Source organism: Bos indicus x Bos taurus, chromosome 29 (assembly GCF_003369695.1).
Source record: "Bos indicus x Bos taurus breed Angus x Brahman F1 hybrid chromosome 29, Bos_hybrid_MaternalHap_v2.0, whole genome shotgun sequence".
In the NCBI taxonomy this organism is placed as follows: domain Eukaryota; kingdom Metazoa; phylum Chordata; class Mammalia; order Artiodactyla; family Bovidae; genus Bos; species Bos indicus x Bos taurus.
Window position 1 is genome coordinate 1598913 of NC_040104.1, and position 27758 is coordinate 1626670.

General features: G+C 53.3%; 2 protein-coding genes and 1 long non-coding RNA gene across 3 annotated transcripts; 1 reads left to right on the plus strand and 2 right to left on the minus strand.

Moving 5' to 3' along the window:
- Positions 1-2071: 2071 nt before the first annotated feature.
- Positions 2072-11921, minus strand: LOC113885903. Its single transcript, XR_003509344.1, has 3 exons — positions 7309-11921; positions 6943-7185; positions 2072-3098 (listed from the first exon to the last, which is right to left on the minus strand). It is a non-coding gene; the product is annotated as an uncharacterized LOC113885903 (long non-coding RNA).
- Positions 11922-18100: 6179 nt separating this feature from the next.
- Positions 18101-21354, minus strand: LOC113885902 (ataxin-2-like). Its single transcript, XM_027531702.1, has 5 exons — positions 21268-21354; positions 20030-20201; positions 19295-19338; positions 18871-18911; positions 18101-18197 (listed from the first exon to the last, which is right to left on the minus strand). Exons 1-5 carry the CDS (start codon positions 21338-21340, stop codon positions 18192-18194), a joined length of 336 nt encoding a protein of 111 aa, XP_027387503.1. The 5' UTR covers positions 21341-21354; the 3' UTR covers positions 18101-18191.
- On the plus strand, positions 20306-26875 carry MRPL23 (mitochondrial ribosomal protein L23). Its single transcript, XM_027531701.1, has 5 exons — positions 20306-20393; positions 22051-22173; positions 22996-23078; positions 23642-23715; positions 26662-26875. Exons 1-5 carry the CDS (start codon positions 20377-20379, stop codon positions 26824-26826), a joined length of 462 nt encoding a protein of 153 aa, XP_027387502.1. The 5' UTR covers positions 20306-20376; the 3' UTR covers positions 26827-26875.
- Positions 26876-27758: the final 883 nt, after the last annotated feature.

The window sequence follows — 27758 nt, forward strand, 5'->3', positions numbered from 1 at the left end:
AGGCACTCACCCATCCACTGTGTATATTAAATATATAGAATACATACATACCCCACATCGTCTTCAGACACTCACCCATCCACTGTGTATATTAAATATATAGAATACATACATACCCCACATCGTCTTCAGACACTCACCCATCCACTGTGTATATTAAATATATAGAATACATACATACCCCACATCGTCTTCAGACACTCACCCATCCACTGTGTATATTAAATATATAGAATACATACATACCCCACATCGTCTTCAGACACTCACCCATCCACTGTGTATATTAAATATATAGAATACATACATACCCCACATCGTCTTCAGACACTCACCCATCCTCTGTGTATATTAAATATATAGAATACATACATACCCCACATCGTCTTCAGACACTCACCCATCCACTGTGTATATTAAATATATAGAATACATACATACCCCACATCGTCTTCAGGCACTCACCCATCCACTGTGTATATTAAATATATAGAATACATACATACCCCACATCGTCTTCAGACACTCACCCATCCACTGTGTATATTAAATATATAGAATACATACATACCCCACATCGTCTTCAGACACTCACCCATCCACTGTGTATATTAAATATATAGAATACATACATACCCCACATCGTCTTCAGACACTCACCCATCCACTGTGTATATTAAATATATAGAATACATACATACCCCACATCGTCTTCAGGCACTCACCCATCCCACTGTGTATATTAAATATATAGAATACATACATACCCCACATCGTCTTCAGACACTCACCCATCCACTGTGTATATAAATATATAGAAATACATACATACCCCACATCGTCTTCAGGACACTCACCCATCCACTGTGTATATTAAATATATAGAATACATACATACCCCACATCGTCTTCAGACACTCACCATCCACTGTGTATATTAAATATATAGAATACATACATACCCCACATCGTCTTCAGACACTCACCCATCCACTGTGTATATTAAATATATAGAATACATACATACCCCACATCGTCTTCAGACACTCACCCATCCACTGTGTATATTAAATATATAGAATACATACATACCCCACATCGTCTTCAGACACTCACCCATCCACTGTGTATATTAAATATATAGAATACATACATACCCACATCGTCTTCAGACACTCACCCATCCACTGTGTATATTAATATATAGAATACATACATACCCCACATCGTCTTCAGACACTCACCCATCCACTGTGTATATTAAATATATAGAATACATACATACCCACATCGTCTTCAGACACTCACCCATCCACTGTGTATATTAAATATATAGAATACATACATACCCCACATCGTCTTCAGCACTCACCCATCCACTGTGTATATTAAATATATAGAATACATACATACCCCACATCGTCTTCAGGCACTCACCCATCCACTGTGTATATTAAATATATAGAATACATACATACCCCACATCGTCTTCAGGCACTCACCCATCCACTGTGTATATTAAATATATAGAATACATACATACCCCACATCGTCTTCAGGCACTCACCCATCCACTGTGTATATTAAATATAATAGAATACATACATACTCCCACATCGTCTTCAGACACTCACCCATCCACTGTGTATATTAAATATATAGAATACATACATACCCCACATCGTCTTCAGACACTCACCCATCCACTGTGTATATTAAATATATAGAATACATACATACCCCACATCGTCTTCAGGCACTCACCCATCCACTGTGTATATTAAATATATAGAATACATACATACCCCACATCGTCTTCAGACACTCACCCATCCACTGTGTATATTAAATATATAGAATACATACATACCCCACATCGTCTTCAGACACTCACCCATCCACTGTGTATATTAAGTATATAGAATACATACATACCCCACATCGTCTTCAGACACTCACCCATCCACTGTGTATATTAAATATATAGAATACATACATACCCCACATCGTCTTCAGACACTCACCCATCCACTGTGTATATTAAATATATAGAATACATACATACCCCACATCGTCTTCAGGCACTCACCCACTGGTGAACGCTTGGGTATATTAAATATATAGAATACATACATACCCCACATCGTCTTCAGACACTCACCCACTGGTGAACGCTTGGGTAGCTTTCATATCGTAAACAATGGTGTTACGAACACCGGGGTGCACGTGTCTCTTCTCATTCTGTGGATATATACCCAGAAGTGGAATTGCTAAATTATATGGAAGCTCTATTTTTAGTTTTTTTAGGAGCCTCCATACTGTTCTCCATAGTGGCTGTACCAACTGACATTTCCACCAACCAGGCCTCTCTTTCGGCCATGTTTTTGCCAACCACTGTCGCTGGGGTCTTTTTGACGATGGCCATGGTGATGGGGGCGAGGCAACGTCTCACCGGGGTTTGACTTCTGCTTCTCTGGTGACTGGTGGTGTGAGCACCTTTTCATGTGCTGTTTGCCGACAGTACGTCTTCTTTGGGGTTAAAGTGAAAGGCGCTCAGTCACGTCCGACTCTGTGACCCCATGGACTACACAGTCCATAGAGTTCTCCAGGGCAGAATACTGGAGTGGGCAGCAGTGATCCCCTTCTCCAGGGGATCTTCCCAACCCAGGGATCGAACCCAGCTCTCCCACATTGCAGGTGGATTCTTTAGCAGCTGAGCCACCAGGGAAGCCCTCTTTGAGGTTATGGGCACTTTCAAATTTGGCTGTGTTGAAACTAACTCATAAAGAATCTCAAATTGGACTTCTCAAAGGCCTCCCGTGGCCAGGAAAGCTTTGCCACCAGACTCTGCCAGCAGCACCTACAGGTTTGTGTGGACTCCTGTCTTCTCGAGGTCCAGAGAGTTTTGAGGTTGCTGTGCCTGCCAGGAAGTGGCCTTCCTGTTCACCCGGAAAGGCTGCTGGACACTTGCGAGTTTCCTAATGCTGAAGGGATCAGGTAGAGAGAAGAGATCAATGCTTCAACTCTGTTTACAAAGGTGGTAATTCACAAAATTGTTTCCAGTCACAATAAGCTTAAGGGGAGAGGCTCTTTTCCATCTGGAAAACAAAGATTAAAAGCCAGTAACATGTCAAACAAAAAGTCATAAAAATTGTAATCATACTTATCAGGTCACTCAATGCCTGTAGTTAGTTTTTGTCCTGTTTGAGTCCAGGTTTTCCGTTAGCTTTGTTGACCTCGCCTGATGATTGAGGGTGATAGGAATACAGATAATTTTAAGACGTTTGTGAGGCTTTTTTTGTTGTTTTTAAGACTCGTATGATTTGCCCAGTGAAGCGGGAGCCTTGATTACTGGAGATTGTGGAAAGGAAAGGCCAAGAGGAACACACATTCTTAAACTGTTTCTTTGTCATCGTGAGGCCATAAGCCTTGCGTCAAGGGAAGGTTTTACTCCATCAAATGAAAAATAGGGTTTGTCAGGGAGACGGGAGGAAGCACGCGGCAGTCTTGGGTTTCCCACAGCCTGATTGTTCACTTAATTTACAGCGGTTGTTTACCATCTTGGTTTCTCCGATTCAGGAGCAGGTTATTACCATTTTACAAGGTCATCAGGATGGGAAACGTCTGACGGCGAGGGCTGAGTTTTGTAGACGCAGAGTGGACTTTGTCTACACGTGCCATAAACTTTACAGATTCTGTTTTTTTACCCTGATTCTTGGGTTCAGCCCCTTCAGTGGGAGCCTCAGTTTTTATGTCAGATAACATTTTATGTCAGGACACACAAGGCTTCCAGGAATTTCATGTAATTTCTGGAACACATAATGTATAATATATTTATATAGACATAACATAAAGAAGGCTTAATGTTGTTCTTTGTTTGATAATATTTCCCATGTAATTTAACATCCTAATAAGCCTAATTAGTTTAACGTCTTTATTTTTTAAATTTATTTATCTTTAATTAAAGGATATTTGCTTTACAATATTGTGCTGCTTCCTGCCACACAAAAATCTCTCTTTGAAATTCTTCAGGACAACATCACACTCTTTGCCCTTAATTTATTGCCATTTTTCACACCTTATTTTACTGAAAACATGCATCTTATTATTTTCCTTTGTAGATTCCTCCTTGTGTGCTGAAATGTTTCCCTTTTTAAAGTAGCTTTTTAAAAATGTATTTCTTTTTAACCAGGGGACGACTGCTTCACAACGCTGTCTGGTCTCTGCCGCACGGCGACACGGGCTGGCCACAGGCATACGTGTGTCCCCTCCCTCCGCCTCCTCCGTCCCCCCCCTCCAGGTCGTCCCGGAGCGCCGGGCTTGAGCCCCGGCCTCACGCGCGGCGGTGTGCACGTCTCCCGCCTGCTCCGTCCACGCGTCCCGCCCTCGCGTCCTCTGGGCCCACAGTCTGCCCTCTACACCTGCATCTCCGCCGCTGCCCTGAGAAGGCTTCATCAGCACCATCTTTCTGGACTCCACGTACCCGCGTTGATATACGATAGTTGTTTTCCTCTCCTGGCTTACTTCACTCTGTATAACAGGCTCTCGGTTCATCCACCTCATTAGAACCGACTCCAGTGTGTTCATCTTTACGGCTGAGTAATATCCCATCGTGCGTATGTACCACAGCTTCTTTGTCCGTCCATCCGCCGATGGGCATCCGGGTTAAAGTAGCTTTAATTATATATATACTATAATTTGTAGCCCTTAAAAAACCTGAATCTTTAGCAAAAACCAAGAAGCAAGCCATCGTGAACTGTTCGTCATCACGATGTCTCCTGGCAAACTTGTAAACCTATTCTGTAACCTCTAGAAACGTCCGTTCCCCCTCAGCACGATTTATTTTCTCAGTGTGGTATAAGACGTGTGTCCAGGAAACGCAAACAGCTTTAGTTCTCTCTGCTAAGAAGACGCAGCAGGTAAACTCGGACTCGCTTAGCGGTTTTGTTTTAGCGCTGTATCTCCGTTGGAAGCGGTCTGGCTGTGTCATGAATTCCCATCATTGAATGTAATCCAGCAAAACTAAAGTTTCAAACTACCGAAATCTGGAGAATCTGTTTTTAAGTAGACATACCATAAAACACAATTATCCTTTTTCTTGATTTTTTAAGTTTTAAATTTGTGGCTGCACCCCACAGCATGTGGGATCAGACCCACACCCCTTCCACTGGAGGCACAGAGCCCTAACCACTGGACTGCCGGGGAGCCCCTCAGGTTTAAAATGAAGTGTAGTTGATTTACAGTGTTACGCCAATCTCTGCTGCACAGCAAAGTGACTCAGTTATACGCACACACAGATTCTTTTCTAATATGCTTTTCCATAATGGTTCATCATAGGCTATTGAATGTAGCCCCTGTGCTAGCCCGCAGGGCCTTGCTGTCTATCCATTCTCTGTATAATAGTCTTCATCTGCTAACCCCAAACTCACCCTCCATCCCTGCTCCACCTCCCTCCCCCTCGGCAACCAGAAGTCTGTTCTCTTAATTATACTTAATGTCCATGGCCCTAAGGACATGCCTGTGGTAATCAAACCAACAACTTACATTTATCTTCATTTATTGAAGATCAATCCTATATCACATGATTCCTTCTAAAAACTTAGTTTTTTGTTAATTTAGAAATATTTACACATTTAGTGTGTAAGCACTCGTGCGTGTGTGTATGTTCAGTTCAGTCGCTCTTTGCGACCCCAAGGACTGTGGCCCACCAGGCTCCTAAGTTCTTGGGCTTCTCCAGGCAAGAGTACTGGAGTGGGTAGCCTTTCCCTTCTCCAGGGGGTCTTCCCAACCTAGGGATCAAGCCCAGGTCGCAGGCAGATTCTTTACTGTCTGAGCCACCAGTGAAGCCTGTACTGTAAGTCATCTAAATAGAGCTCTTTTACAAATTAATTTTGGTAATATTAACCACAAGTAACAAAGGCCCCTTTTCATAAGTATACAAAGATGTACGTACATCCAGATAGACACAGACAAAGATCTCATAGTTTTCCTGATTCAATTTAAAAGTTCCCCCTTGTTTTTTTTTTCAGTTTTATGTTCTTCTAGGACAGAGTCAGCACGACTGAAGTGACTTAGCAGCAGCAGCTGAGCCAAGGCTACAGTCACAAGCAATGGGGGTTGTGCTTGCATTTCAAGGGCGTGATAAGAGCTCTAACTCCAAGCTTCCTCCCGGGAGCACTTCTGTTCTCTCAGGGTCAGAATCTTGAGAAAGGGATGTTTTACAGAGCTAGCCTTCTTTAACTATAAGTGCAAAAAAAAAAAAAAATCCATTTTGAAATATCCAGAGTCCCCATCCAGGCCATTTTAGGGCCAGACAAGGCCTGGCAAGGACGGGATTTGTTCCAGGTATAGAAGCCAGCCAGGGCTCCTGTGGCCGCTGCCCATCTGATGGGAGCTGGTAGCACAATTCCCCACTTCTTTTTTAAAGTTCCATTTTACTATAAAATGGGCCTCCCCGGTGGCTCAGATGGTAAAGAATCCGCCTGCAATGAGGGAGACCCAGGTTGGATGCCTGGGTCAGGAAGACCCCCTGGAGAAGGGCATGGCTACCCACTCCAGTGTTCTCGCCTGGAAAATCCCACGGACAGAGGAGCCTGGCAGGCCACAGTCCATGGGGCTGCAAAGAGTCGGACACGACTCGGGGACTAAGCGCACACCCAGCGAGTCAGCGTGGCCTTGGCCCCCGGAAGGGCGTCTTGTTGAAGGAGGAGCAGCACTGGTGTCCCAGGAAGGGAGGTGCTTCATCTCTGTTTTAACACGGACATGCTCTCCTTCTGGTCAGTGCACCCTGTCCTTGAAAGATTGAAACAGACATCGAGTGGACGTTTGATAGGCCACTGACAGGCTGCTTTCATTAGCATAAAATTCAGGCTAAATCAGAATGAGCGCCTCGCACCCTAGAGGTGAACATTTCTCCCATTATTTTTCAAGTTAAAATTGTACCTGGAAACAGAATACTGGTGAGCCTCATCTGAAGCTGGTGATCAGTCTCAGCACCATCACCAGCGAGAGCCTCAGGCCTCGGGCACCTGGCCATGAAGAGCCCAGAGGACCCAGTGCCACTGAGGCCGTACTCTGGCCCCAAAGTTCAGCCTGGGTCTGACCGTGAAGAAACTGTCCAGCCAATTTGATTGTGAGATCCTCTTCAAGAAAACCGGCCCAGACTCTTCACAGCTGTCACCGATCCTTCAAGGCAAAAAAGAACGAATGAATGACAAGGTCCTACTGCGTAGCACAGGGACCTGTATTCAATACCCTGTGATAAAGATAACGGAAGAGAATATTAAAAAAAAAAGAATGTGTACGTACGTATAACCGAATCACTGTTATACAGCAGCAATGGACTCAATTTTATAAACCAACCACACGCCCGTGAAAATACGTAAATGATGCACGCTGGGTGCTACAAAATATAGCATTCACACGAGGACGCATACACTTTGTTTGCTGTCTGTAATCTTTTTACACTTGGGTTTACCATGAACGTGGGTGGAGGAGCAAGGAAATACCATGTGAAAACAACGGTTTCATCACAGCTACTTAAGAGAAGAATGGCTATCTGGCAATGTTATGTTCAATTGTAAACAAACAAGAATGTTATGACACTGGCATCTGAAAAGTTAATAAAGTGACTGAGAAGAGCAACAAAAAAGTGATGACCTCTGCCAGACCAAGAGAGATGAAAGGGCCGGACAAGCGGGGTGCGTGGCCTTGATCGTGTCCGGAACGCTGGAGGCCCCGTGTCGGTGCTGTGATCCGGGGGCGTGATCCAGGAGGGGGGCCCTGTCTCACAAGACTCCTGTCTGCACCTCCCTCTTGGGCTTGGGGAGAGAGGTGTTCGCTGAAGCGTGCTCGCTCATCCTGGGAGAAGGCGTTGGAGGATGAGACCTGGGAGACTCATTTGTCCGCCCCTGGGCAGCTTGCAAAGGCCCACTGGTTTCTGCTGAGTGCACACTCTTGTTGGTAATTACGGAAAATTAGAGCAGCTCCAATCCTCCACCAAGAGGAGGCTTGCTGGGGAGTATCTGTGAGTGGAGTTGACACGGTTGAAACAATGACCCAGAGCTGCATGCATGCCCTGGCAGAGGTTCCCAAACAGTGCTGGGAGCGCTGAGAAAGGCACCAGAGGAAAAACACAGGGCCATGGGACTCCCCAAATGTGGTTCAATACATGGACATAAGTTCCATAGGCCTGCCTGTGAGGAACACACCTCTCAGATGAACGGTCCCCTCTGCAGGGGAGGGCTTCTTTGGTGAGGGGTCACTCAGAGCCCCGGGACCCTTCCTCACGTCCTTCGTCTTTCTTAAGCCAAGTGGTGGGCGGCAGACGCAGGTTCTTCCTACTTTTATTTATGTTTCTGGCAGGTCTTAAATAGTTCATGATCATTAAACATCGGGGGAAGGATCTTTGCTGAAAGTCAATCCTTATTTCTGAGAACAAAACACCAAGCTCAATAAACTATAGAAAATTATAAATAAGCGCTTCCTTTATCTACCCGGGACGGTGGGACGCAGAGGCATCCGCAGCCCAAGACAGGAACCAAACAAGGACGCCTGCTTTCATCATTACTGCTCAGCCCCGCTCCATAAACCGAAGACAATGCAAAAGATGTTAAACGGAAATAAGATGTGCAACTTCTGGAAAGGAGGAGACCAAAATACCACATTCCTAGGAGCCCCGAGAGAGCCAGCGGAAGAGAGCTCAGAATGGATGAGAGAATTCAGGAAAGGCGCCAGATGCAAAATACACATTTTACATTAATATTTTTATGATTTTCTAGCAACCACCAGTTATAAGATGAAGCAGAATTTTAAAAAATGTTATTCTCAAACAAAAAGGAGAGGGGGTGCAAAGAACATAAAAAATACTTTGCTAAAACCTTCTTCAGAAATGTTCAGGATCTGTAGGAAGAAAACAACACACTTTAATGAGAAATAAAAACATGAAGTCTGAAAAAGAGAGAAAGAGAAAACACGCCACGTTCTTGGGTAGGACGTTTGCAAACATCAGATCTTCCCAAATTCATGTATAGGTTCGCCAGATTTCCAACCAAAATTCTGATAGGATTTATTTGGGGGTGAGGGGTGAGCCAGGGGTGGGGAGGGAGTTGGCAAGACAAACCTAAAATTCGCATACAAGGAAAAATAGGCAGGAAGAGCCAAGAAAATTTTGAAAATTAAGAGCAGATTTCAGAAGTGGAGGCAGCATATCTGATGTGTGTGGAGGGCTCCCTGCAGACCAGCAGCCAGGCAGAGCGCCTCGCCTTTGTCTCTGGAAACCCTCACAGGAGCCCCAGGAGGCAAACGCTCCCATCACTTGCATTTTCCAGAAGAGCAAACAGGGTTCAGGGTGGGCTGAGCTGATGCCAGGGTCACACGGCAGCAGCAGAGGCGCCAGGCACAGGCCGCGGTGTGCAGCCCCTCGTCTTCTCCTGTAGGTCGCACACGTTATTTCAATTCTACAACATCTATCATCCTGATGACCACGAAACCGTAAGAATCTGGCAGCACCTCCATCAGAGGTTGCAGGATATTTAATCAGGAGGTTGAGAAAAATCAGAAATGTATTCAGGACGAGAAAAAGGGTAATGAGATTTTTTTACTCCAGGCCCAAATATACCAAATATCAGAACACAAGCCAGGAGAGTTACAGAAGGTCAGTATGTGAGGGAAAAAAGTTTAAAGTAAAACTAGAGAGAAATATAGGTATGTATTTATCTGCTTTCATCCTGGCAACAGTTTTCTAAGCTTACAAACAATGAAAGTATCGTAGAAGAAAAGACTCAGTAAATTTCATTGCTTAAAAGGTTTGTTTCTGTATATCAAAAAATGCTCATCCAAATTAAAAGGCAGACATTTGCTTCTGGGCAAGATGGAGAAACAAGGACCACGTTTATCCTCCTGCCTGGAGCAACTCTCCAAAGAAAACAACATCATCAAGAAACCATATATGTACACGAAACAGTTTATTTTTCAGGACAGTAAACATCAGACAGTTAAGAACATCGGTCCCTAGGAGATGAGAAGCAAAAGCTTCAGGCTCAGAATTGCTCAACTTGCTTCCTCGAGAGGAAGGGGAAGTGGGGGGAGCCCAGTGGGACCCTTGAACTGATGAGAAAGAGCTGAGGGTCCAGGGAGACCCAGGCAACGAAAGTTCATGGCACAGAGCGCTGGAGAGGAGTGCGTGCGTAGGGAGCCCTGGAGGCCCGCAGAGGGGCCCACTCACACACCCAGTCGGGTAAAGAGCAACACGTGCCTCGGAGGAAATTCTTCAAGGCTTGGAAGAGAACCACCAGGAGGGGCGGGGGCCCATGCCCACTGCTCAGGCAGGGCTGGGAACAGGGTCCGTTCCCACCAACCAGACTCAGAAAATGGACACTTCACGGGGCCTTGGGCACTTGGAAAATTCCTGCATTACCCTGGGGGCAGTTAACCCCGAATGGGGCACTTCCCCAGGCCCACCTTACAAACCCAAAAAAATCCAGACCAGAGAGGATCAGATCATGGCCAGGTGACTTAACTGCTCCCCAGAGCAAAGCTCCAGAACGTTCGTAGGAGTAGAAAGAGGTCCTGCACGAACGAGGGGGAAAACACACAATGTCTGGCATCTGATCAAAAATTAGCAAACAGGCAAAGAAGCAGGAAAAAGCGAGCCATAAGAGGAGGAGAGCCAATCAATCAAAAACAACTGCGAGAAGTCAGCACTGCAAACCCCTTAAAGCCAAAGCAGCAACACAGAAAGGCCGAGCAAAGGAGATAAAATGGAATTCAGAAAACTCTCGATTGACGCAGAAGAGGTAAGAGGGAGAAAAAAAGAGACAGGACCCACAGAACACGGGTGAGAAACGGTGCACTTGCTTCCTTCCGCGGTCAAGCACGTTACGTGCAGCTGGTCTAAACGCCCCAGTTAAGAGGCAGAGATGGTTATACTGGGGTTAAAGAAGGAAGAATCCTCCTGTGTCCTGCCTACAAGAAGCACGGTTTAAGTATAAAGACACACAAAGGTTAAAGGAATCACAGACCTCTGAAATATACATAAAGCTAAACGGGCTGTAACTGGCAGGGTAGACATGCACAGTTACACTCCGAGACTTCAGTACCCCTCTATCAATAATTAATTGGAAATTAATGATTAATTGTTTAGTGCAGAAAAATCAGCAAGAAGTTAGGAGACTAGGGCAGTACTTGACTTGATTGACATTTATAGAGCATGCCATTCAAATACACATTCTTTCCAAGTGCACATGGAACATTTACCAATACAGATCGTGTTCTGGGCCATTAAACAAGGCTTAATAAGTTGAGAAGGATTCAAGTTACATAAATTATATTCTTTGACCATAATGGAATTAAATTTTAAATCAATAACAGGAAAAAGTCTTTGGGAAATTCTCAAACATTTGGAATTTAAATAACACACTTCTAAATAGTCCGTGAGTCAAGGAAAAATCAAAAAGGAAATTAGGAAGGATTCTCAACAGAATGAAAATATAAAGACAGCACATGGGAACTTGTGCAAAACGGTTAGAGCAGGACTCAGGGCGGAATTTCTCCTGCAAAAACGCCTACATGGAAAACAAGCGAGCGCTGAAATCAGTGACCCCAGCTTCTGCCTTAAGAAAAATAGGAAAAGAAATGCAAATCAGCCCAAAGTAAGCATGAGAAAGGAAATAATGCAGACCAGGAAGAAGTTGATGAAACAGAAAACAGAAGAACAATAGAGAAAGCAGGAAAGCCAACCCAGAACTCTGTTGTTTGAGAATACCAATAAAAACTGATAAACCAGATCAGGAAAAGAGAAAAAGTGAGAGATGAAGTGCCCGACATCAGGAACGAGGAGGTGACATCAATACAGAGTGTGAAAGTCGCTCAGCTGTGTCTGACTCTCTGCAACCCCATGGACTGACAGTCCATGGAATTCTCCAGACCAGAATACAGGAGTGGGTAGTCCTTCCCTTCTCCAGGGGAACTTCCCAACCCAGGGATCGAACCCAGGCCTCCCGAGTTGCAGGCAGACGCTCTCCCAGCTGAGCCACCAGGGAAGCCCCAAAAGACTGGAGTGGGTAGCTTATCCCTTCTCCAGGAGCTGAACTGGGGTCTCTGCATTGTAGGTGGATTCTTTACCAACTGAGTTATCAGGGAAGCCCAACAGAGATTGTACAGCTATTAAAAGAATAACCAAGGAAATATTGTGCACAACTTTATGACAATAAACCTAACAAGTGAGATGAAAGTGTCTTTCAAAACAAAATACCAAAGACCAATCAAACAAAGATAATCTGAATGACTCTGTATCTATTAAAGAATTGAAAGTGTAACTTAAAACCTTCCCACAAAGAAAGCTCCAGACCCAGATGGTTTCCCTGGTGGGTTATACCAAATGGCTAAAGAAAAACTAATAGCAATTACATCAATCCTAAAGGAAATCAACTCTGAATATTCATTGGAAGGACTGACGCTGACTCTGAAGCTCCAATACTTTGGCCACCTAATGTGAAGAGCTGACTCACTGGAAAAGACCCTGATGCTGGGAAAATTGAGGGCAGGAGGAGAAGGAAGTGACAGAGGGCGAGATGGTTGGATGGCATCACTGACTCGATGGACATGAGTTTGAGCGTGGAAGGGAAGCCTGATGTGCTGCAGTCCACGGGGTCACAAAGAGTTGGGCACGACTGAGCTACTGAACGACAATGCACAAATTCTACAAAAATCGTCGACTCGTCTATGAGCCAGTGTTGCCTTGATAACCAAAAGCAAAGACAGTGCAAGAAGAGAAAATCACAGGCCACTGTTTCTCATGAACACAGACAGAAAAGTCCCAAACAAAGTTTTACAAACAGAACTCGATATGTGTAAGTCGATACAACATCAAGACCAAGTGTGCTTTACCCCAGCAATGCAGGGCTGGGACAACATTGAAAAGTCAGTCAGTAATTCACCGTTTTAACAAACTGAAAAATAAAACCCATATAATCATCTCAGTAGGTGCAGAAAAAGCATTTGACAAAATTCAACACCCATTCCTGATTTCTTAAAAAAAAAAATAAAGCTCTCAGCAAACTTAGGAATACAGGAAAACTTCCTCTGCCCAACAAGCGTGTCTAAGACTGAATGTTTTCTCACTTGAGCCAGGAGCAAGACAAGAGTGTCTTCTCTCACCACTTCCATCCAACTTTGTACTCGAGGTTTTTGCTAGTGCAATCAAGAAAGAAGAAAAAGCCACGTAGGCTGAAGAGCAGGAAGGAGAAACTCCTTAATTCATGGAAAACTTGATTATCCACAGGTGCAGGGCCAATTCAGTGCAGAAGTTACAGCCTTTCCAATAAATCAGATATCCACAAGCAAATGAAGGGAAAAAAAAGAGGAGGAGGAGGAGGACTTGGATTTATACCTCATACTACATCCAAAAATTAACTCAAAGTGAATGAATCATAGACCTACATGTAAAACTAGAGCCATAAAAACTCAGGGGAGAATCTCTGTGAATTCAGGCAACGCGAAGGTCTCCTACATTCGATATGGAAAGCATGAGCCCTAAAAAAAAAAAAAAAAAAAAGAATGGATAAGTTGAAATGCATCAAGACATTTTAAAATGTGCTCTTCAAAAGGCATTGTAAAGACAATGAAAGCATAAGCCACTTTTTGCGAAGCACACATTTCATAAAGGGCTGATCCAGAGTAGATAACGAACTTTCTGAAAACACAACAGTAAACCAACTTTTGAAAATGGGGAAAACGCAGTCTTAGAAGTGACACTTCACCAAACGAGATAATTGGACGGCAAATCAGGATGTGAAAAGTGCCCGGCACCATCGGTTACCGGGGAAAAGCAAAATGGAGTCACAGGACATCACTCTAGGAGAGAAGCTAAAGTCAAAAGGACTGACCGTCCAAACGGCCAGCAAGGAGGGGCCCCACGTCTCTGTTGGAAGCATAAAGCAACCCAGTCTGGCAGCGGCTCTTTTTCTGTAAAAGTTAAGTGTACATGTGATCTTGTAATCCCACTTCTAGGCATTTCCCCACGAGAAAAGGAAATGTTTGTCCTCACAAAGACTTTCACATGAATGTAAATAGCAGCTTTATTTTTAATTGACAAAAACTGGAAACAAGCCAAATGTCCATCAGCAGATGAACGGATAAACAAAATTCTTTTTGTATCCATACGATGGCAATCAGAAGGAATGTCCCACTGATGCATGAAAAGGCACGGATGAACCTCAAAATAGTCATGTTGGGAGACAGAGGTCAGGCAAGAAAGAGTACATGCTACGTACTTCCATTTATAGAAAACCCTAGAAAATGGATATGGACACAGCCGCTAGTTATTAAGAACTGGGGGTGGGGCACAGCATGGGGGGGTGGGGGGAGAGGCTGCAGGGCCCAGAGGACACTCTTAGAGGTGACGGACGTGCCTGCCATCCTGACGGGGGTGACGGTCTCACGGTGTCTGCACAGGTCAGCACTTGGGACGTTTTAGAACGGGCAGTATACTGCATTAACACGCCGACTACACCTCAACGGAGCTGTCTTTGACTAAATGGCAAATGAGAAAAGCGGGAAAATATTTGGGCTAAAATGTGACAGACCAGGGGGTGATTGTTGCTGCTCAGTCACTAAGTCGTGTCTGACTCTTTGTGACCCCGTGGACTGTAGCCCGCCAGGTGCCTCTATCTGTGGGACTTCTCAGGCAAGAATACTCGGGTGGGTTGCCATTTCCTTCTCCAGGGGATCTTTCCCGTCCAGGGATTAAACCTGTGTCTCCTGCGTTGGCAGGCAGGTTCTTTACCACTGAGCCACCAGGGAAGCCCCGAGGGGGTAATACAATTAATACATTAAATGCACTTGGAAATCCATAAGGAAAACATTAACACCTTCATTAGTTTGCTAGGTGACCATGACAAAGGCCCATGGCCTGGGCAGCTTCAACAGCAGACATTTATTGTCGTTCTCCTGGAGGCTGAAACCCGAGACCCAGGTGTGGGCAGGGCTGGGTCCTCCTGAAGACTCCCTGCTCTGCCTGCAGATGGCCGCGCTCCCCCGAGTCTTCACGGGGCCGTCCTGCTGCGTCTGTCTGTGTCCTGACCTCTTGTCACAAGGACCCGGGTCCCCCTGCAGCAGGCCCACCCTAGTGACTGCCTTGTCACCTGACTGCTTGGGCAAAGGCCCCGGTCCTAACACAGCTGCGTCCTGAGGTGCTGGGGGTCAGGACCTCCAGAGCACATCACAGAGCCTCAGAGGGGACCGTGAGCAAATGACGGCGGTGACAGAGTCAGAAACACGGGTGACCCAGCCACACGCCAGAAAGGTGTGCAAAGCAAGTGCGAGTGCAGACAACTGGGGCGTCGAGTCTCCCCACGGCTCCCACCCCCGCTCCCTCCCTGCTGAGGACCCTGGTGCTTGTGTGCAGACCCCAGCGAGAGGCGACCCCTCTACCCTCCAGGAAGCCAGACACCTGGTCCCACAACGGTGCCAGGACCTCCTGGGGACAGACCTGCGGGGCTCAGCGGACGTCCTCCAGCCAGGCCACACCAGTACCTCTCAACATGGACGGCAGACACCTGAGGAAAAAAATTCAAGTTCTCAAGCAAGGCAAGGAAAATTTTAACATGACATTTTTTTTCCCCTGCCCTTTGGCCTCCCCGCTCCCCTCTGGCGGGCATTATGCATCTGCATTATGCATTAACCAGACCTCCCCAAGGAAAGGAATACCTGCTCAACCATAAAAATCTATTTTTCTTGTCTTGACGTCAACCATGTAACTCTTTAGAAGATAACATTCCTTTCTCCATCCTGTAAGGGGTCATGATGGCCCACCGCTGGCCTCGGACGTGCAGACATCTTTGGTGGACTTTATGAGCAGTGTATCATTTCCCTTAAAGATAGCAACTGGTACAGAACAGACTGGCCAGATGACCGGGGGAGATACAGGGCCACGCCTAACATTCTGAGCTTAAGGACGTGCTCGTGACCTTATCAACGCCCCTCGTTAAATTATGTGTATTCGGCCCATTTTACAAGACGATTGTTTCTTTGATCAAAAAGAACGCGATTGAGCCTCAGATAAAATGAATGACGACTACAGACGACTTGAAAGGATTGACCAGACGGACAGTTCAGTCAGATCAGTCACTGTATCCAAGGAAAACTCTAGGGGCAGGAAGAAGCGGCGAGAGAGGCCCGTTTCCCAGCCCCATGACAGAGGAGTCAGACTGGGGGTCCCGAGGCCTGGGGTAACAGGGTCCAGTCCAGTCACATAACCCGAGCCACCCGTCACGGAAATCCTCGCCACGGAACAGGCTGGTCACGCGGCGCCCTCGGAGACTTGACTCAAGTGAAGACGGAAGAGGAAGGGATTGTAAAATAAGGAATGTTGCCCACCATCCAGTTCTACAGGAATGAAGTCATCACCCACCACCGGCGCTGGCCAGCAACACGCCCTGCAGGAGCTGAGGACAAAGGGCAGGATGAGGCACCCTGGGAAAGCTGGCAGGACTGGCCTGCAGACCGCGCTCCAGGAGAACATGCTGTAAACCCGGCTTCCTGCATCTCCTCATGCCTAGAAAGGGCACGAGAACCATTGCAAACGTCTTCCACGAGACGTGTGCTCGACTGCACGTACCTCCATCGGAGGGTACTGGGCTCCGCCTCCCTCTTCAGAATGGCCCTCGGAACTTTCTGGAACATTCGGAGTCTCCCAGGTTACAAGACCAGGCCGTGATGCTGAGATTCATGAGACCCGTATGTCTGGTGTTGCCCCCAGCCCCCGGCCCACACCTCCCTGCCCTGAAGCCCCCAGCAGTGAGATCCACGACAGCATCACTGGTCACAGCGCCTGCTGTCTTCTCCCCAGCTCCTGAAACTCCCGAGAGTCGTGAAGCAGACATGGGTGCCTAGTCGTTTATGCTCATAGCAAGTCCCTTTTCTGTGCTGCTGGGGTGACGTTCACAGGGAAGCTTTGGGAAAAGACCCAGGGAAGGGAGCTGACAGCAGGAGAGCCTACCCTGAGTCGGGACTGACTCCAGGACCCCCACCGCCTCGAGGAGGCGAGACAGGCCGGAGGGTGAGCGCACGGTCAGTGGCCAGTGATTTACTCATTTGTATTCTGTGATGAAGCCCCCCTCCCCGACCCCAGGAGGGAGAGACCCTCTCGGCCTCGGGGCCTGTGAACCTGGGGAGACCTGCGGGCCCAGGGCTCGCCCCTCCACCCCACCCTCTGCCTGTGTCACGTGACTGGGGGCCTTCGCACGCAGCCTCTGCGTGCCCTGGGAATGCCGGCTCCTCCGTGAGGCTCTCTGACGGCCTCCTGTAAAACCACAGCCCCCTCCCACCTCTGCCCCCCTGCTCCCCGCACCTTCCCCAGCCGGTCCAGTGCGTCTCACTCTTGCATCTTTTTCAGGCACTGTGGTTCTCAGCAGCAGCCCCAAGGCACTTCCAGGCTCGTCTTATCTTTCCACCCCACCGCCGCACCGCCCAACTTGGAGCCCTCCAGGGACGCCCACTACTCTCAGGAAGAAGCCCCCGCTCCCCAGTATGGCGTGCAAAGCACAGCGGGCAGGCTGCCCCCTGGGAGGGCTCCTGCCCACCCTCTTCCTCACCTGCCTGTGGGGGCGCCTCCTCCCCTGGGCCACTGCTGGGCCTCCCTGGCACCAAGCTCTGGAGTGGGGGGGCCCATGTCAGGATGTCAGATCTAACACAGGAAAACGTTTGCCTAAAATAAAAGAACTATGTCCCTACACATCTGTAAGGCCCAAACCAAAACACTAACACCAGCAGATACTGCCTCGTGGCTGGTGGGAGCGTGAGGCGGCGTCCTACGACTCGGCACACACACCCACCCCGGTTCAGCCACCGCGATCCTTGGTTCCTAACCCCAAAGAGCTGAAAACTTCAGACCATGCAAAAACCTGCTCCTGGATGAGTCCGGCAGCTTATTCATCATGGCCAACATGGGGAAGCCTCAAGATGCCCCTCAGTGGGGGAGTGGGTACCTTTCCGCAGTACATCAGGTGATGGTGTATCAAGTCAGTTCTGTTCAGCCGCTCAGTCGTGTCCGACTCTTTGCGACCCCATGGACTGCAGCACGCCGGGCCTCCCTGTCCATCACCAACTCACGGAGTTTACTCAAACTCACGTCCATCGAGTCGGTGATGCCATCCAGCCATCTCATCCTCGGTCGTCTGATGCAGTGTCATTCAGCTCTAAAGGAAAAGGCGCGGGGAGACCGTGAAGAGATGCAGAGGAAGCGTAAATGCAAGAGAGAGAGGCCAGTCTGCAAAGGCTACCACGTGGGGCCCTAACTGGAGGACAGCCTGGCAAAGCAGACCCACGGAGACAGCAGGACAACCCACGGCTGCGGGGGTCAGGAGCGTGGTGGACAGGAGCCGCTCCGCGGGTTTTCTGGGCAACAACTCTCCCCCTAGGTGCTGGCACATGGACACATGTCACTGAACATCTGGCAAAACCTGTAGAATGCCCACCAAGAGTGAACCTCCAAGCCAACTATGGACTTTAGCTAATAACAATATATTAGCGTTGCTCCATCGGCTGCCACATGCGTGTCACGTTAGTGTAAGTGTTAATGCTATGGGAGAAGCTGAGTGTATGGGAATCCTTTGGACTTTCTCAGCAATTTCCCTATAAACTTAAAATCTTTCTTTAAAGACGCTATTAAAAAACAATAAAGACAGTTGTTTATCTGAGCTTTGAATTTAATTGGCATCCTCTCCTCTGTTTGGCAGACTCAGCCCCCGAAGCTGTGTGTTGCTCAGGAAGGGGGGGAGGTGATGACCCAGGCTGGGGGAAGGGTGGGGGGGAGCGGGGTGGGAGGCCACCCACCGGCTTCCCGGGCTGTGGGGGTCGAGACTCACCCACCTCACACTCACAGGTCCCAGGCCGGAATGGGAAGAATCCAGCTGGCAGACAATCAGAGAAGGGGTCTAGTGTTGTGGGGTCCGCACCGTTGAGACCCCATCGAGGACCTCCACGCTCTCAGCCTGACTGATCAGAGTGTCGCCTACCAAGGTCCAGCAGGACGCCGACCCATGCCGCCTCCCATCCGCGTGTTCTAGCCACGTTAGGAGCGACATGGAGGCTTCTGGGTTGGCACGTGGCTGCTTAGTGAAAGCTTTACAAATGAAACAGAAAGTTCCCCGGCCTCCAGGTTGGGGGACCCCCGTCCTCCAGCTCCCGCCCTCTCCCCACCTCCGGGGCCCTGCCACAGTCACCATCAGCCTCGCTGGGCCCTGGCTGCGGCCCTCCCCTGCCCTCCCCCGCAGGCACGCCGCCCCCCACTCACAGCTGAGCCCTCCAGCAGCAGCGCCCACCATCAGTCTCTTCATCCTAGAAGAGCCCACTTAGGGTCTCCAGCACCAAGCATGAGAGTGAGGGGGGGCCCTCCAGGCCCTTCCCGCCCCGGGGCCCCCAGGAGCAGCCCCTGTGCCCTCCCAGGCTCCCCTGCTCTTGCCTCCTTGCCGTCCCGCCCCCAGCCTGGAGCCCCACTCCCCCCGGGTCTGCCCGTACATGGGGGTGGGGGGAGCAACAGAGGGTCTCTGATCCCGCTCTGTGACGGGGCCCCAGTGAGGGCTGTGCCAAGGCTGGAAGCAGGGCGGGCCAGCTGCGGCCTGGAGAAGCCAACGGCCTTAGGGAGGCTGGGGGGGGGGCGGGCAGGCATGGCTGAGGGTCCCTGGCGGTCGTCTCAGGGCATGAGAAGTTGGCCATGGGGTGGAAGGACTGGGCTGGGGCAGTAGAGTTCCAGGACAGAGGGAGGCAGCCACAGGGGCCAGGTGGAGAGAGGTGGTGGTTTAGCCGCTCAGTGGTGTCTGGCTCTTTCCACCCCATGGACTGTAGCCCACCAGGCTCCTCTGTCCGTGGGATTCTCCCGGCAAGAACACTGGAGTGGTTGCCATTTTCTTCTCCAAGGGATCTTCCCAACTGAGGGATTGAACCTGGGTCTCCTGTAGTGGCAGGCGGATCCCTTACTGACTGGGGCCTCCCACGAATTCACACCTTCCCCACTCCCCCAGTCTCCCACCTGGGCCACCAGCTGGAAGGGTGGCAGGCTCTGGGTGGTGAGTGGCCAGCAGGGTCCCTGGGCACTAGGCTGGAGTCTTGGGGGCATCCATGGCGGTATCCGTGGTGGCCCACTGGTGCGCTGGGCTCCGGAGCGGAGGGAGGGCGTATGGGCCTGGTGGCACGAGGGTGTGCTGCGGGGCACAAGTAGGGCGCTGAGTGTGCAGGGCTTGGGGCCCAGGTGGGGCCCAGGTGGGGCCCAGGTGTGCGGGCGGCGCGCGTCCTCCCGGGCGCCAGGGGGCGCTGCGCCGGGGGGCGGGCCCGGCCTGGGCCCGCCCCTCCTTCCGCCCGCGGCCCCGGAAGCGGGCGATGGCGCGGAACGTGCTGTGAGTGGGGGTCCCGGCGCGCGGGGTCGGGGGCGTGGCCGCCCCCAGGCTGGGCTCGGGGCCCCGGGCCGCGGACTCGGGACCCGGGGCCCAGGCGGGACGCGCGGCGTCTGGGCGCCCGTGGGGGCGGGGCGGGCCCGGGGCGGGGGTCGTTGCGGGGCCCGCGTGGCCCGGGCCTCCCCCGGAGTCGAGCCTGGCCTTCGGCGAAGGCGGGCGGGAGGTCGGTGCGGCCGGTCCGCGCCAGCCTCGGGCCTCGGGCCCCGCGGGCTGCGCGCGCCCCCCGCCCCGGCAGCTCCCCAGGGGCCCGGAGCGTGGCCCCTGCAGTGCACGCGGCCGGTCACCAGGGGGAAGAGGCGAGCCCGGTGGCCACTCGCCGGCCCGGCCCCCACGAGGACAGGGCGAGGCTCGGTCGTGGGCCGGCCCGCCCGCCCCGCGCCCGACGCTCTGCCGTCGGGAGGTGCTGCTGCTGGTGTCCCGGCAGCTGCCACGTGCGACGGGGTCACGAGGAGACCCCAGTAAACGTCAGCTGGCACTCAGCTCAGCGCTGGTCTGCTTGCGAGCGTCCCGGCCTGTGTCAGGGCCCCCAGCCCCTGCCACCCTCAGGATGCCCCACCCAGGACCTCGGCCCCTGGCCCGGTCCTACTCCCCAGAGTTGTAAGGCCCAGAGGCATCATGGGACTTGGCTTCACTGGGCCCCCCTTCCCTTGTGCTTGCTGCTCCCCCAGATCAGAGGTCGTGTGCCATGCTGCAAACTGGTCACCAGGACCCTTGATGGCATCGTCAGCCCCTGTGCCCACCCTCCACCGAAACACCTCTCCTGGGCTCCCACTGGACCCCTGATCCCTCACAGGCCCTGCCAACCTTGGGCCCCCACCTCCTTGGACCATGAGCCCCGAGGCCTGGTTGGGTCCAGTTGGCAGTGTGGCCTCCTCGCCCACCAGGCCCATGGGGGCGTAGGTCCAGTTGGAATGGGTGGGGTGGAGCCCAAGTGGTGGCTGCCCATGCATTCTAGATGTCTCTGCCCCCCTTTGGGGGTTTGAGGGGTGAGGGAGGTGGGCAGTGAGCGTGACCGCTGACCTGTACACACTGCTCGCCTGAGCCCCTTATCTTGTTTTCCCTTTGTTTGTTCGCCCTTTATCGTTTGATCTTCACTCTTGTCAAGGATGAGCTGGCGCTTCCAGCACAGGGGGAGCAGGGGCGGGGGTGGAGGTGGCCCTGTCCTTGTCCTCTCACCGGGGCTGAGCCAGTGCGGATTAAGCTGGTTCTGACTGATCCCACCTCACCTGAGCGGAAGGGAGCTGGGGGCCCGTTCCGGGGGGACAGCCATGCGGGGGCCGAGTGCCTGTGCGGCTGGCACTTTGAACAAACACGTGACTCTGAGCCTTTCGACAGGGCAGGGTGGGCACGTCGTCTGTTCGTGAATCATTCACTGGTTCTTTCCAAAGGCCGACCTCGAGGGTCAACAGGCCACACTGCCCTGGGGACGGGACTGGCTGCCCCACACCGGGTGAGGGAAGGGCTGACCTGAGGGTGACTGCCCCCTTGGCTCTTCAGCCCCGTGGGCGTGATGACCTGTGGACCCTGTCGGGGCGTCCCGGGAGCCTCGTGTTCTGGGCGTTTGACATGACCCCTCTCCACCCCCCCCTCCGCTTTGCAGGTACCCTCTGTACCAGCTGGGCAACCCCCAGCTCCGGGTTTTCCGCACCAACTTCTTCATCCAGCTGGTGCGGCCCGGCACGGCCCAGCCCGAGGATACCGTGCAGTTCCGGATCCCCATGGAGTAAGCCTCCCCCGCCCCAGAGGGATTCAGGCCGAGGGGCCCACGACTCTGGAGGTGCTGCTGAATCCCGCTCACAGCAAGGTTCTTCCCACCACAAAAACTCTACAGGCAGCCCTGCACCAAGGCCTGGTGTATGCAGAGCCTCGGGAAAGGGTGCCTTGGGCTCCTCGCCACCCTGGGGAAGTCCAGCCTCAGAGACCCAGCTTCTTTCCTTGCATCGGCCTGGCTGCCTTTCCCAGGAGGCTGGGCTCTGACCCCGGCTCCCAAAGCCTCCGCCCTTGGGTGGGTGCTTCACAGAGGCCCCCGTTGCTGAGGAGACACAGATTCTCTGCACCCCATGCTGAGGCCTCGGGGCTCTGGCCTCAGCTCGAGCCTCCATGGGAGCTGAGGGTCATGCCGTCTGCCTCGGAGGCCAGGGCAGGAGAGGCTGGGCCCTGTCGGGCAGAGGGGACAGCACCGCCACCGCCTTGGCCATCCTTTCTGGGAGATGCCTGCGGGGGGGGGGGGGGTGGGTGCCGTGGACAGGGTGGCAGCTGTGGAGCGGGTGACTCCCGGCAGCCAGAGGGCACTCGCAGACCGCCCCTCCCCTCCGCTCGTCAGCTTGCCCCCAGGCAGGGCAACAGGACTGAGTCCTGGGGGCTGGTCCCCTGTCACCCCCACGTCGCTGCATCCAGACGCCTCTGCAGGGTCAGCAGGGCCCGGCCCCAGCCCCGGCACCCCTGGCCAGCTCCCGCCCGGTGTCTGCACTCAGCAGCTACGCTGCCCGGCAGGCTGCTTCCTTCTCCACCCTGCTCAGAGCCCCCCTCTTTCCCTCCTGCCCAGGATGACCAGAGTGGACCTCAGGAACTACCTCGAGCGCGTCTACAATGTGCCGGTGGCCGCCGTGCGGACGAGGGTGCAGCACGGTGGGTCCCGGGCCGGGGCTTCCGCCCCGAGCTCAGCAGGGAGGCTGCCAGCCTCGCTGGCCTGGCCCCCGTCAGCCCCTCTAGCACGTGGTCCTCTGCACGTGAGGAAACAGGCCCGCCGGGGGAGAGTGGGCCTCCTTCCCGGGGCTGGGACTCGGAGGCCTGGTTCCCGCTCAATTCTCAGAGCAGGGCCCCCGCCTGACGCCCCCACACTGGCGTCGGTCCGCGAAGTGCTCATGTTACTCTGCTGGGCTTTCTCATTCCTTCCTGTTGACCCCTGCTTCCCAGCCCCTGGTTGCCTAGTTGTAAATATGACGACCCTCTGTCGAAGGGAGGTCAGGCTGCAAGAGCCTCCATGACACCGAGGGAAAGCCGGCTCTCCGGTTGTCTTAGGCCCGTTTGGGTTTGCACCGAGCAAAGGCTGGTGCCCACAGGCGTGCGCCTGCTGCCCTCAGAAGTGGGTGCCCACGTGTGTCCCTCTTTCTAGAAAGCGGGTTCCTGGGGTAGTGGGCTGAGAGCTGCTTGCTGGGAGTGAAGGCTTCTGTCTCTCCCGCTTCCGACAGGTTCCAACAGGAGGAGGGATCACAGGAACGTCAGGATAAAGCAGCCAGACTATAAGGTGGCCTACGTGCAGCTGGTGAGCACCCAGCCGCGCCGTGCCCCGGGCGGGCGGAGCCCGAGGCCCAGGCTGGCCCTTGGTTCTGACCTGCACGGAGCCCCTGGAGGAGCTGGGGTGCAGTTCAGCTGGGGTGGCGGGGGCCGGGCGGGCTCTGGGGAACTTCTCGGGGGCCAGCTGAGAATGTGCTGAGGGCAGAAGCAGGCTCCCTGGCCTGGGGGTCGGCTCAGACAGTAACCAGCGTCCAGGCCAGGGAGCGGTCGGTGCCTGGGGTGGAGGTGGCTGCAGGGGCCCCCGTCTCCGGGGCAGACCGCGTGGGGAGTCCTGGTCCTGACTGACCCCCTCTCCCCTGGACTGGACTGTGGGGTCTGCCTTCCCCGACCCCGGCCAGGGTCTTGTATGGTCTCCTGCCTGGCAGGGGGAGGGAACGGGGTCCAGCACCCAGCTCAGCCTTTGCTGACTGAAACCCCGAGCTGGTGAGACTAAGACCCACGTTTCCAAAGCCCCTCTCCGCCCTTCCTGCTGGTCTGAGCTGCCCCTAGACAGAGAGCCCCTGGAGTCAGGATCTGCAGCCTTGGCCGCCGGCACCGAGGCACACGGGCTCCAGGTGGGATCCCTCTGATGGGGCAGGTGACCTTGGACCCGCGCACGGAGGGCTAGCTGCCGCCTGAAACCCTGGCGTGGGTGGGGTGGGGGCAGGGGTCTGCCAACCCCTTCCGTTTCCCTGTGAGCGGCCTGGTCGGGCGGGCGGCGCGGGCCGGCCGCTAGGTGGCAGTGGTGGTGCTATGAAAACGCCTCCGCCCAGGGCCCTGTTTCGGGCCTTAGGAGGCAGTTGGTGAAAGACCCAGTTAGCATGGCAGCTTTTCTGAAAACCAGTCACAGTTGTTCTAAACGGGGGCCCCCGTAATTATTTGGCCTAATATTTGCCGTGCATAAAATCAGCCAATCCAGGCCGGGAGAGCAGCCGTTGGCCTTATAAAGACGCCTGTGTCCTCTGCGTTCAGCCGGGCCATCTGTCTTTGTCATGGCAGCCGGTTGACACCCCATATGTCGGCATTCGCCACGAGGCCCTTGAGCGGGGGCTATAGTTACAAGTGGCTTTTGAGTCATCCGAGCCCCAGCGTTCCCGGCCCCACCTCGCTCTGGAAGCCGAGCCGCGTATCTGCAGCTGCCACCCGGCCGCCTTTCTTCCCTGTGAAATCCCAGCGCGTCCCCACCGGGCACGCTTCCCTCTGCTCCAAAATTAAATTCGTAACGGACTCCCTCCCTGCTGACTCCAGCAGATCTCTGCCTGGAAACCGGCCGGGAGGTTGGGCCCTCACCCCCTGAAGGGCTCCCTTTTCTGTCCCCCACGGGTGCTTGGAGGCCTCCCTCCTAGCCCCTCATCAGAGCTGATGGTGGAGCATGCCGAGCGTCGGCCAAAAGGACGAGTGAAGTCCCCAGACTCGTGTGGGGTTGGTTGCTTTGAGAAAGCTGGTGTCACAGAGTGAGGGTCCCAGAGTTCCCCCCACAACCCAATAAATGTCTTTCTGGTGGAGAGTTGGGGAGCTGGCGAGCCTGGGTCACCCCATAGCAAGGAGCCTCGGCCCCCAGCTGCAGCTGCAGCCTGCCAGGGACAGAGGCTGCGTGTTCTTGGAGACCCCTGTTTTGTAAAGAAATCTGGATTTGGCCCCCACCCCCTCCTATGCTTTTCTGCTCATCAGCTTCACGAGGGTGGAGAGTGTTATTTCTGAAAGCACAGGGTGACCTTCTCTAGGCAGGGAGCCCCGTCGCGGGGAGAGGCGGTGGGGGACTCTCCGTGGCGCCCTCCATCCCTCCCAGGCTGTTGCGGATTGCCGTCTTTGTATTTATAGTTAAAAATGTCACTTTGGGTTCCCCACCTCAGAAAACTAGCAGCATCACCTCGGTATATTAAACATAAATCCCCCATTCTGGGCAAGCAGCCCTGCATGTAAACTGTTGCCCTTTGGTATTTTAAAGAAGAAGAAAGAGAGTCTTGAAGTGTGTAAGCGACCCCTCCTGCAGGCGGGCTACCGCGCGCACAGGCGCGGCCTTTCATGGCTCAAGGCCTGCGCTCGCCGCGTGAGCGGGCTTTGTGAACACCCCACTCTCGGGGCCGGCGCTGTGGGCTGCTGCAGATCACGCTTGGCCGCCTGCCCGAATCCAAACTTCTTCACAAAACAAGGGTCTCCAAGAACCAAGTTCACTTCACTGATTTTACTTATTAAAATTTTCCAGATCCGGGTGCCGGCCCCCCATCCCTCTCTGCCCGTCCAGAGGTGGACGGTGTGGCACAGGGAATATCGCTGGGGTCCCCCCCAATCTTTGGAGCCGCTTTGCTACATGCCATGTGCGGAGGTGGCCCCTCACTTCCCGCCATTGGGGTCCCCTCCTCTCCCCGGCCCCCTGAAGGGCGGGGCTGGTGTACCCCGGCCGTGTGTTGGGGTCCAGGCTGGGACTTAGCTGGCCCTCCTGTATTCTGAACTTTCAGTGAAAGATGTAAAACCAGTTAATTTGCAAAGCCGGTCTTGATTTGTGGACTACTTGGCACGTACGTTTCATTGTATATTACATGTCTTTTGTTTGCCGAGCTGAGCCGGGAGGGGTCTTAGTCTTTAACGTGGGTGAGCCTGTAGGTGCTTCGGATAGGAAATGTTCCGGGGAGGCAGCAGACGCGAGTCGTGCCCGTTTTCCTCGCCCCCTTGCCTGCAACCTGGCCTGGCAGCTCCTGCCGGGAGTAGGGGCTTTGCTGGACTCCCCCAGTGCAGACACTCCTCCAGAGCCAGCCTCAGTGAGAAAGGGCCTGTCACAGCAGTGGCTTCCGCTGCCGAAGGCCGAGGCCTGGCCCGTGTACCTGTCTTCTGGCTGTGCGTCTGTCCTGCAGGCGTGGGGCGGGCAGTTTAGTCTCCCCGTGGATGGGACCTCCCCGCGGGGGTCCCTGGCTGAGCCCGTGTGTTTTCTCCCCAGGCACACGGGCAGACCTTCACATTCCCAGATCTGTTTCCCAAGGGGAAGCGGCCCGGCGGCAGCTCCGCGGACGAGGACCTCCGGGACCAGGTGCTGGAGGAGCAGCAGCAACGTCAGAGCCCCGACCCGCGGCGCGGGGGCGTCCCCAGCTGGTTTGGCCTGTGACGGGAGCCAGCCATCACGCTCAAATAAAGTGCGGCTTGTGGAGACGGTTCGGGCCTGTGTGCTCCGTGCTCTGCCCCCGCCCCGCGTAGGGACCCGCCGTGTGTGCAGGCCTGTGTCCTCCTGCAGGCCCCGGGACGAGCCAGGCTGGCCCTGAACTGCCCCCCCGCAACCCCCAGCGGCAGGGAGGCCGCCTGCCCCGGGCCCTGAAGTCACCCTGAGCCACTCCATTTAAAAAGCCTGTGTTCATGCCGTTTGGTGGTGGGGGATTAGAAAGTGAGTGTTGAGGGCAAGGGTCTGGGTGACGGGAGGGAGCCCGCCTGGCTGGGGGGTCCCATGGGACACAGTCGGGGGTCTTGGCGTGGAGGGCGGGGTTCCAGAGGAAGCAGAGCTGAGTCCAGAGCAAGGCGGGTCCCCGGCAGGAAGCAGACCCCGCTGGGTAGGTGGCTGTGGCCGAGGGCTCCCGGATGGGAAGTGGTCAGCACCCAGGGGCAGGCAGGAAAGGAGGGGTTCTGGGGACCGTGGGGCGGGGGGCAGAGGCGGCCGGGCCTCCAGGAGCCTGCTGCCCAGGAGCTGCCCACGGCATGGTGTCTCCTGGAACCAGGCTGCCGCTGGAAGCCGCCTCAAGTGCCCCCGGGGGGTCAGCTGGGCCTGGCTCTGAGTGTCCGCGGGCCTGGGGGTCTGGGAGATGAGCGGGAAGGCATCGCGGGTGCTCTGGGAATCAGGTTGTGTTCTCCCCGGGTTGGGGGGTGGGCAAAAGCCACAAGGGCTCGGGGACCACCCCCTGTGCGGCCTCCCGGGTCCCCAAAGCCCGTCCTGGGGCTGGGCTGTTCCCTCCGTGGGGAAGACAGTGGGGAGCCAGCCCGTCGGCCTCCCCCGCCCCGAGGGACCCCGGAGGCATCACGTGGGCCTTTGAAGCTCCCCTCGCCCGAGGC